This window comes from Miscanthus floridulus, chromosome 15 (genome assembly GCF_019320115.1).
Source record: "Miscanthus floridulus cultivar M001 chromosome 15, ASM1932011v1, whole genome shotgun sequence".
Lineage (NCBI taxonomy): Eukaryota > Viridiplantae > Streptophyta > Magnoliopsida > Poales > Poaceae > Miscanthus > Miscanthus floridulus.
The window spans coordinates 64,758,760-64,768,256 of NC_089594.1; the positions used below are offsets into that span (position 1 = coordinate 64,758,760).

The following is a 9,497-nucleotide window of genomic DNA, read 5'->3' on the forward strand; positions in this document are numbered from 1 at the left end:
TGCTAGCAAGTAGGGGGAGGAGGGCAATGACCAATGGCAATGGGATAGGATTGACTGACGGGAAGTAGGAGGGAAGGATTAAAAAAAAGATGCAACACACAGTGGAGGGGTGGGGCGTGAGGTGGAGAGGGTTGGACAATAGACTCTATGACTCACATTTTGATAGGCTAAAACGATACTCTTTATGAGACAATTTGTATGCTAGAACAACATCCTTTATGGAATAGAAAAAATACTTATTAAAGTCATTGTAGACATCCTGTGTTGAAAAAAATGATAACATTGATTTGCTGATATATGTCATAAAAATGCTAGGAAGGCATAATCTACTTTCAAAGTCTAATGTCTTCCCAACCTTATAAAAAGAATTGGCCCCTAATCTTGCCTCCTTCATCAACATATAGAATCATGGTGCCATTTCGAAATACGACTACTAGGCCGGCACATTAACAAGCTACTCCTATCTTCAACCAAATATTAAAATCTTCTATTTGATCAACATGTACAGACCAAATTTATTGTGACATGATCCTGGATTTAATTGATCTCGTGTCTTAAGTGGCGCCCCTCGAATTTCTTGCCATGGGACTTTGTGAGCCACCGGCGTTCCTCATCGCCGCCCGATGCTGCCACCGGCTAGCCCAGTATTCCGTCGGTTGTCCCTCGCCGTCTTCTCCTCCGAGAGCTGCCTGGCCAGGACGGCGAGCGCCTGAGCATTGGACCCCTCTCCCTTTACCTCCTCGTACGTCCCGGTCTCCACGTTGACCCTCGACACCGGCTGCTCAAGTACGCGCTCGCCGACGGCGACGAGGTTCCGCATGTTCACCGGCGTCGCCGCGTCCACGGCAGCCACTGCGCCGCCGAGCGCGCTGTTGTCCTGGACGCGAAGGTAGTTCCTCTCGCTGCGGAGCAGCTGGAACTTGACGGCGACGTGGATGTCGACGAGGTCGGAGCTGGCGGCCATGAATATGTCGATGATGGGCGTCTTGTCCTTTCTGCGCAGCCACCCGAGGTTGCCCCACCTGGAGCACGCCTCCGCGGTGTACAGCCCCGCGTCGGACGTCAGGCCGGTGCCGATGGACAGCACCAGAAACCGGCCGCAGTCTTCCTCCGGCGTCTTGAGCAGGAAATGCGCCGCCTTTTCCTTGGCGATGATCTCCTCCTCCGTGATCATCGTCATGGCAACCATGGTCTGCAAGCGTACGACCTTTGACGATGGCCTGGAACGCAACCATGAATGAAATACATGCTGCTGTGTGTACATTATTACTTACTGGATTGTTGGCGGCGACGCCGCCGTCGATGAGGTTGTACTCTCGCTTGCCTCCGTCGCCGTCTTGGGTCTGGAAGTAGTGCGCCGGGAAGTAGGTCGGAGCCGCCGACGTGCCGATGCAGACGTCGGAGAGCAGCGCGTTCTTCAGAGGCGTGGTCCTGGCCTGCGTGCAGAAAAACGCATAAAGACACCATGGCATGAACTTGAGTGGAGACTGTGTACGTACGTCGTAGGTGGAGAAGATGACGGGCTGCAGCAGCTTGACGTCGAAGGTGGGGATGACGACGTTGGTGAGCGTGTCGCCCACCCTCGTCTCGCCGAGCACTTCTCGGACCACGTCGCGGAGGTGCGCCCCGTCGTACTTGGGGCCCCACCACGAGGAAGCGAGGCTGCTCCACTTCTGAGGGAAGATGCGCGGACCGTGCTCCAGGTAGAACGGCTTGATGTCCCCGGCGGCGAAGAGCGGGCGGCCGCTGTCGTCTCCTGGTCCCGGCGCGGCCAGCATCGCCGTGATGAGCCCGCCGGTGCTCGTCCCAGCGATGTAGTCGAAGTAGTCCGCCAGCCTCGCCTCCGGCCCGTCGATCTTCTGCAGCTCGGCCTCCAGGTAGGCGAGCACAGTGCCCGGGATGAGGCCACGGATGCCGCCGCCGTCGATGGTCAGCACCGTCACCCGGTCACCGACGGTACGGCACGCCCCCGCCGCTCCGCTGCTGCATGGGTGGTACACGCGACGCCGGGATGAGTAGCTCCTCGTCCTCGCCTCGAATTCATCCCGTTTCCTCAGCTGCCCCTGCCACGAAGAGCCAGCAAGCACAGTTGGAAGCTCAGATCTCGCACGGTAGAGTTGATGGCAACACTTGAGACGCCAAAACATGGCAGGAGAGATCGATCGGTCGAAGGGAGCTCTGATGGCGATGGCAATGGAGACGGGGATACTACGATCCAGTTGTTATGAAGCTAGAGGCCGGGGATGGAACCGGATCTGTTTTCACTTTTCACTTGTGCAATATAGACTTTATTTTGATTATTTCACGGTTCCTTTGGTAGCAGGTAGACAGAGAACGACCAAGGCGCAACTTGAGTCAATAATAATACAAATCTTAGTGCCCAGGTTGCCAGGTTTCACCTAATACAATTACCTTTTTTTACCGACCCTCCTTTTTATTGCTGGTTCTATTAGATATAGATGGCTATGATAATATATCACTGCCGTTTTGTAATAAAACCAACGGTGACAATCGAGATGATTTTTATTGTCGGTTCATATCAAAACCTGCCAGTGAAACTTGGCAGCCTGGGCACTATCGGCGTATGCCTCTCTCTCTCTCTCCCGCCCTCCCTCCCTGCGTGGGGCCTATTTGTAGTTATGTTTACTTAGGATGGACGACAGACAGGGCTCGGGCATCCATGTGGCACCCACATAATGGATGCCACGAGAGGGCATGAATCCATGGCCCTATCCTCCCTCTCTCCCTCCCTCAAACAGCAACCAAGTTCCTTCTCTCTCTCTCCCAAGCTCAAACAAGCAACATGAACATGGTCCCTCTCTCTCTCCCTTCGTTGCGGCAGCGCCATGCACCCCGGCAGCCCGGCAGGCAACCCCATATATATGGCTGCGCACAGACATGGAGACGACTCTTGTCATGATCCGACGACGATAGTTCCAAATTTAAACTTTGCAACAAAAAAAACCCCTTGGAAGCCCTATATTCTGACCATCACCTCCTCGATACTCAATGTGGACCCCGCTAATTACCCGAAACTTGTATGAGATTCGACTTGTTTATACTCTGAGGTATCTCTGTCTCCGCTCTCTTCCTACAATGGTCACGCTTTTTAACGAAGTGAGCATCTCTCAACATAACACTAATCTCAATGATGAATTTCCCTGAAGCAAGCTTGTGGACCCTATGAAGGTCTCCTTTCAACTGATGTCAATCCAACAGCCTTATCCGGACTAAGATCTCAAGAAATCAACTAGAAGAAAACCTCCAAACTCAATAGGTGCTAACCTACTCCCTACAAGCAATGACCAAATTCAGTTCCCAATTCCTCACCATAATAAAAGAAATTAGATATTTCTGTGTTCCCTCGAACTATCAGGAGTTGCCTCCCCGGCTGTTCCAAAGAAAATGTCAAACCCTAGTTGACCGCTTAACATGACAGAGTCAACGATATTCTAACGGACCATCTGACCCTTCCTACCGGACCATCCGCTAGGACACCAAATCAGCAAACGTGCAACTAGTTGAGCTTTCCTCTCCTCTCTCCTTATGGTGCCTCATGTCAGCACGAGTTGGCATGTTCAACCACAAGATTAGTCTCTCCTTGATGACACATCCTCTCTTCAGAAATGGGTGTAGTTGTCGCAGTTGATGTAGTCTTAGCCAAAGGTTGCTGTGAAGCCTCCAAATCTTCCCTCATGTGCGTCGGGCAAAAGACTTCACCCTCCAAAGTAGTTGGTCGTCTAGTGCTCCCTTAGCCCCTCTTGGCCAATGCTTGTGACCGAATCCTCAACTGTGCTTGGTGTAGTCTATGTAGTCGTGGTAGTGGATGTAGATGTCCGGACCTTAGTTGTTAGTGGGCCCCTTGAGCTGAAGTGGTTGACAAAGTTGTAGTAGACCTCGGTGCTCAAGGAGTTGACAACAGATGAGGATGTTTCCCATGGGCTCATCATCCTAGATCAGGTACAGAGTAGCAGTGGAAGCCCACCGCTTCCTCTTGAAGATGCATCAATCTATCATGTTCCCCGGTGATAAGATCACAAGGCCAACACCATGCAAGCTAAACATGCGGGACAAGTTCTTTAAGACCAAGGTGGTGATAGGTCAGGCTCATAATTCTAGCAAAGGGGACATGATGCACAATCGTCCATTGCCTGTAGGGTACGCTAAGGTGAGCATTGATGAACTAGCTAAGGGCAGGTACTGTGCAGTTGAGTTATATCTCCCCGAAGATGAGGATAGGAAGACACTTGGGCAGAACTTAGGGTCCTTTGTTGCCTGGTGCAAGTGCTACATATCCTTTGGCTCAGATTAAGAATGTGACGACGATGAGGATGACAATAGGGGAGAGCAATGACACCACCATCACCACAACGAAACAGGGAACCAAGTACTTCATCACCACCACCAACCAAGACTCACAAGATCGGTCCATCTACTAGGAGTACAACTCAATCATCTAAGAAGGATGAATCGAAGATGCCCCCAAAGCCGGTCTTCTCTGCTGATTCTTTGAAAATGAAATGAGTGCACGGCCCTTGTTTTTGCAGGAAAACAAAATGACAGAGGAAGAACTTGCAAAATTTGAGCTTAGGTAGGATAGAGAGGAGGCACCACTTGTATGGCAGTTTAAGGAGGGGTGTGATTTGGTGGCTCCTAGACAAGACCCAAAATTACAACCGAGAATGCGGCAGCTGCATGATTGGTACAGACAACAAAGCGGTGTCATGTTCGGGCAAGATATAAGGGTAGACATTTTCACGCGAGAAAAGATGTATTGTGGATTGAGTTTAAGGCATTGTATCAATTTTACCAAAAGTTCACCCTCGACATGCATAACCCGAGCTTGTGGACCATATAAGTTTCGTTACGACATGCATTTTATAGCACCGAGTTGATTTTGTTACAACTACACATTGTTTTGTAGGAAGGAGGCATGCACATGCAGTTGAGAGGGATTGACATAGGCTTCTCGAGCCTAATTGATGAAGTGACACTACCACCATCGATGAAGTGACAAAGGGCCTGCTTGCCTAGCAAGACAAATCCTCCATACTTCTAGCCTACAACTGCAAGTAAGTGTGTTATATAATTGCCTAATTTTCTACTCTATTACATATTTCAGGGTTGAGCCTAATTGGCAGCAGGGCATTGTGAATGCTACAACCATTATGTCCTTCTTGACATCAACCTAGAGAGAGCCACTCTCACTGTTTTCGACTCTCGAAGGAGCCCACGAGAGAATATCCAACCCTTCATTGACACATTGAACAAGTAAGACAAGCTAGTACTCCTACATAGATAGGATTATTTGTAAGTTAGTTTTGATCATCATATGTCACTGTCATGAACTTGCCACATAGGTCGTTTGCCAAGTATAAGAAAAAGAGCAAGGTTTAATGTCCATTTTGGAAATATGGGTTCACTGTAGTCTAGCCTGATTCAATCGCACGCAGCCAATGGGCAATGATCAATGCGGGTTCTATGTCAAATGTCATGCATTACATGTGTAGCCTCATCGAAGATGTCTACTCTTGCTAAAAGATTGCCCCCTTGGCCCCTTTAGTCAATTGACAACCTAGCAACCTAATTCTGTGTATAGCAAAGCGTGTCTTAACTGTGTTCCATCTTTTTCTTGTGTTGCAAACACTAGTGTCATCTGCAGCGGAGCTGACTGATTTGGAGATATCTGGATTGTAGGAAGAGCTTGCCGGTTTCATTATGGACCAAGTCCTCATTATGGATGATCTTATGCATGTTTATGTTCTAAAAACTATATATGTCGCTGTGGTTGGATTTGTTGTATGGATTTGTGTTTTTGTGGTGATGTTTGTTTGGATACAATACATTGTCTCTGTATATAGATGTTGCTGGCGATGTAAGCCATGAAGTTTCTGTATTATTATTACAATTGTATTATGAACAACGATGTACAGTGCCAACGCTAGTGTTAATAGACAATACATTACCACCAGAACAAATGCAACGATGACAGTGATGCCGCCCTCATTACCGCTGGATGGAACGCCGACCAGTTGTGCTGGTACCTACATCATCGTCGGATGGAATGTGGGACCGATGTTGATGTCTCCATCATCACCGCCATATGGTACACCTATCCGGTGTTGATGTATCCATCATCACCGACGGATGGTATGACTGTCCGGTGTTGATGTATACAGCATCACCACTGGATGGTACGCATGTCTAACTTTGATGCCTCCATCATCATCACCGCTCGATGGCACGCTCGACCGTCATTGATGCCTCCCCCATTACTGCTAGATGTTATGCCAGTTCGATGTTGATGCCTACATCATCACTGCCAGATGGTACGCTAGACCAGCATTGGTGTCTCCACATCGCTGTCGGATCGAATACCGACGCGGCGGTGATGATAACGGCAGCACCACCAGATTGAATGTTGGTCCAACAGTGATGAACAATGACACTGATGGTTAGAAACTAGCGGTGACCAACAATGACTATCACCAACAATGTTCACTAACGATGATCAAAACTGACGGTGAAGGAAGGTCTGGAACCAACGATGATGAACTTTCTGGAGTAGTGATGTGTTCTAGGGAACGAATAAAGTGTATACATGGCGTTGTACGTGGGGTGACTTCATCAAGCGCCAAAAAAGAAGCTGCCATCATCACGAGTTTACCTAATCATGCAAAGTTGTTTAACGCATTGGCAACCAAGGAGATACGAGAAGGACGATATAATAACATAGGATTGGCTGCAGGGTGTATCCCACAGGGATTGGCAAACTCCCTCGCAATCGTGTTTAAGAATATGACGGGGTGGTATACCCTCCTCCTGCTGCAGTGTGCGGGTGGCCATGATGGTCATCGGAGTCGCCATCAGCTGCACAAGCAGCAGCATTGTCGAAGCCACCATCAGCAGCACAACTGAAATATTAACTTGACGAGTCATAAGCTCATCATCCTCTACTCTTTAAACAAAGTTGTTTTCGTTATTGAGTTAAAACCAACACTTCGAAAAGCTCTTGTTTTGGCGAAGGCATTATTGTCTTCTCCTTGGCCAACAAATCTACATCTTTGAAAAGCCATGGCAAACAAAACTATTTGCAAAAAAGATAATCAGATAAAAAACCTAAATACTACAATAAGCAAACTAGCTACCCATGCTATTTGCTTGGGGGTAATTTTCTAGTTTTAGGATGAAGAGAGAGTATCATAACAATCCAGGGAGCAGGGAGGAAAGAGTTTAGGTTGCTACTGCTTTGGTCCTGTGGATTTGATGGACGACGGAAGAGACTCTGAGGGGGTGTTTGGTTCCAGGGACTAAAGTCTAGTTGATGTCACATCGAACATTCGGATGCTAATTAGGAAAATTAAACATGAGCTAATTATAAAACTAATTACGCAGATGGAAGTTAATTCACGAGACGAATCTATTAAGCTTAATTAATCCATCATTAGCACATGTTCACTGTAGCATCATATTGTCAAATCGTGGGCTAATTAGGCTTAATAGATTCGTCTCGCAAATTAGCTTCCAACGGTGTAATTGATTTTGTAATTAATCTATGTTTAATGCTCTTTATTAGTATATAAACATTCAATGTGATAGTAATTTTAGGAGGGGCTAAAGAACCAAACACCCCCTCAGAGGATGACATGCTACTTTTAGGATGTTGAGCTGCAAAAGCAACAGTTGGCTCTGTGGTCTATGACAAGAGCCTGAGAGCTCAATGGGTATAGACACAGTTGAGGGAAGATACAAATAATTACCAAGCTTTGTACTATTGATTACATATGGAGCAAGTAAGTTTTTATTACGGTCGCTATGCACAGCCATATTTCCTAATAGAAATATTTCCTAACAGTTGGCTCTATGGATGGCGCACCTGTAAGCAATACGGGCACACAACCAAGGCAATACCAACGCGATGGACTTAAAGAATTTATACTACGCGAGAGTCAGTCCACCGGAGAAAAACCTAGTTAAATGTATTCTGGATACTTAACAATAACAATAGGGCTACTTATATGCAAATGTCCTAACCTTTTGCAAAAATAGGTTCTCAAATTTTAGTTTAGAAAAGAGTTTCGAAACTTTATTCCCTCATTTATGCTCTTATACCACCTGTGGTAGAACCGTCTAATCTAATGCCCTCCTAAGGGTACTTGTCTTCCATTAGACACTAAGTACCCAAGAGAGAGCACTTAACTATGCAGTTCTATCGAGCACATCACAAGAGAGAACTCGAAAATCCATATTTTTCCATCAGGATCATAAATGAGAGGATAAAAGCTTACAACATTTTTAGTCATTTCTTACATCTCTTAATACAACAGAAGAATATTACCTCAATTGATTATAACAGCAGAATATAACAATATTATCAGAGTTTTTAGCAGAAACCAAAATTTAGGTAATGACAAGTTCAAACGATAACATGAGGAGCATCTATATACATGGAATGATAACAGATTATAATTCTTTCCTTTGTAAAACATTTTTGGGTGAAAGTTATAAATAACTCTATGTCCGCATCGTAAGGAAATCCTCGTTGAGCCCACCAGGAGGTTTCCACACACAAGTGTCAGCCCTAGCATTCACATGTCACCTGCAACAGGGGAATAAAACCCTGAGTACTCGATTGTACTCAGCAATACTTACCTGAGAGGAGGAAAATAAAAGACTCTAAGGATATGCAAGGCTATTTGGCTTGTGGGTTATTGTATTGCAGGAAGCATTACTAAACGTGCATCCTTATATTCAAACTTTTATTAGCAGTCATCATTAGTTCTTTAACTAACCATGCTATGTAAGCACCTATGCTACTTTCAAGCAATTGGTAAGCAACCAGAACCATTTTACCATCTTTTATGTTCTAGTTCTTACTACGGTTGAAAGCATCTAGGCCCCTAAGTGGATTTCGGTGATTAATGTCAATACAAGATTACTATGACTAACGTGTGTTTTGCAGAGGCAATTAAGTTAGGTCATGGTAATGGAGATCGATTGGGCAATCGAGGTTATCATGCCCCTACGATGGAAATCGTTTTAGTTTTCAAAGGATGGACGATGAGGTTAAGGATGACTAGTTCTAAGTGTTGATTGAAGTTGGAGAGACACTTAGAGTAGTTTAGGACTTTGTTTTTCCTTTGGCCGTACTATGAAGGGGGGTATGAACGGGTAGCTTGACCTAGTTGAGTCTAGTGAGTTAGGTGTGGTGCACACTTGTTAAAACTAGCTCTAGGTAGCTCCTATGAATGCCTAAGATCCTTTGGAGCAAACTTCATTCACATATGATCGAAAGTTGGAAGTGAATGGAGGGTCAAACACTGACCGGACGCTGGCTCCGGTGCAACCGGACGCTGGCCGCAGGGTCCGGTCAGTTCATTTGACTGAGGTGAACAAGTCTGGTGTGATCGGACGCTGGAAGGTCATGTGACCGGACGCTGAGGGCCAGCGTCCGGTCGACTCCAGTAAGGGTCCAGACTTGGGAAAGAGTGACCGGA

The 9,497-nt window shown here is 46.5% G+C and overlaps 1 protein-coding gene across 1 annotated transcript; it reads right to left on the bottom strand.

Annotated features, from left to right (window-relative positions):
* Positions 1-256: 256 nt before the first annotated feature.
* Positions 257-2,256, bottom strand: LOC136508674 (patatin-like protein 1). The gene is made up of 3 exons (XM_066503418.1): positions 1,500-2,256; positions 1,275-1,436; positions 257-1,192 (listed from the first exon to the last, which is right to left on the bottom strand). The coding sequence occupies exons 1-3, from the start codon at positions 2,145-2,147 to the stop codon at positions 611-613; spliced, it is 1,392 nt and encodes a 463-aa protein (XP_066359515.1). The 5' UTR covers positions 2,148-2,256; the 3' UTR covers positions 257-610.
* Between the last annotated feature and the right edge of the window lie 7,241 nt (positions 2,257-9,497).

Coding starts and splice junctions, on each gene's coding strand:
- LOC136508674 (XM_066503418.1), bottom strand. CDS start 2,147: ATGTTTTGGCGTCTCAAGTGTTGCCATCAACTCTACCGTGCGAGATCT. Junction 1,437..1,499: donor TCATCTTCTCCACCTACGAC/GTACGTACACAG, acceptor TTCTGCACGCAG/GCCAGGACCACGCCTCTGAA. Junction 1,193..1,274: donor GCGTCGCCGCCAACAATCCA/GTAAGTAATAAT, acceptor GTACGCTTGCAG/ACCATGGTTGCCATGACGAT.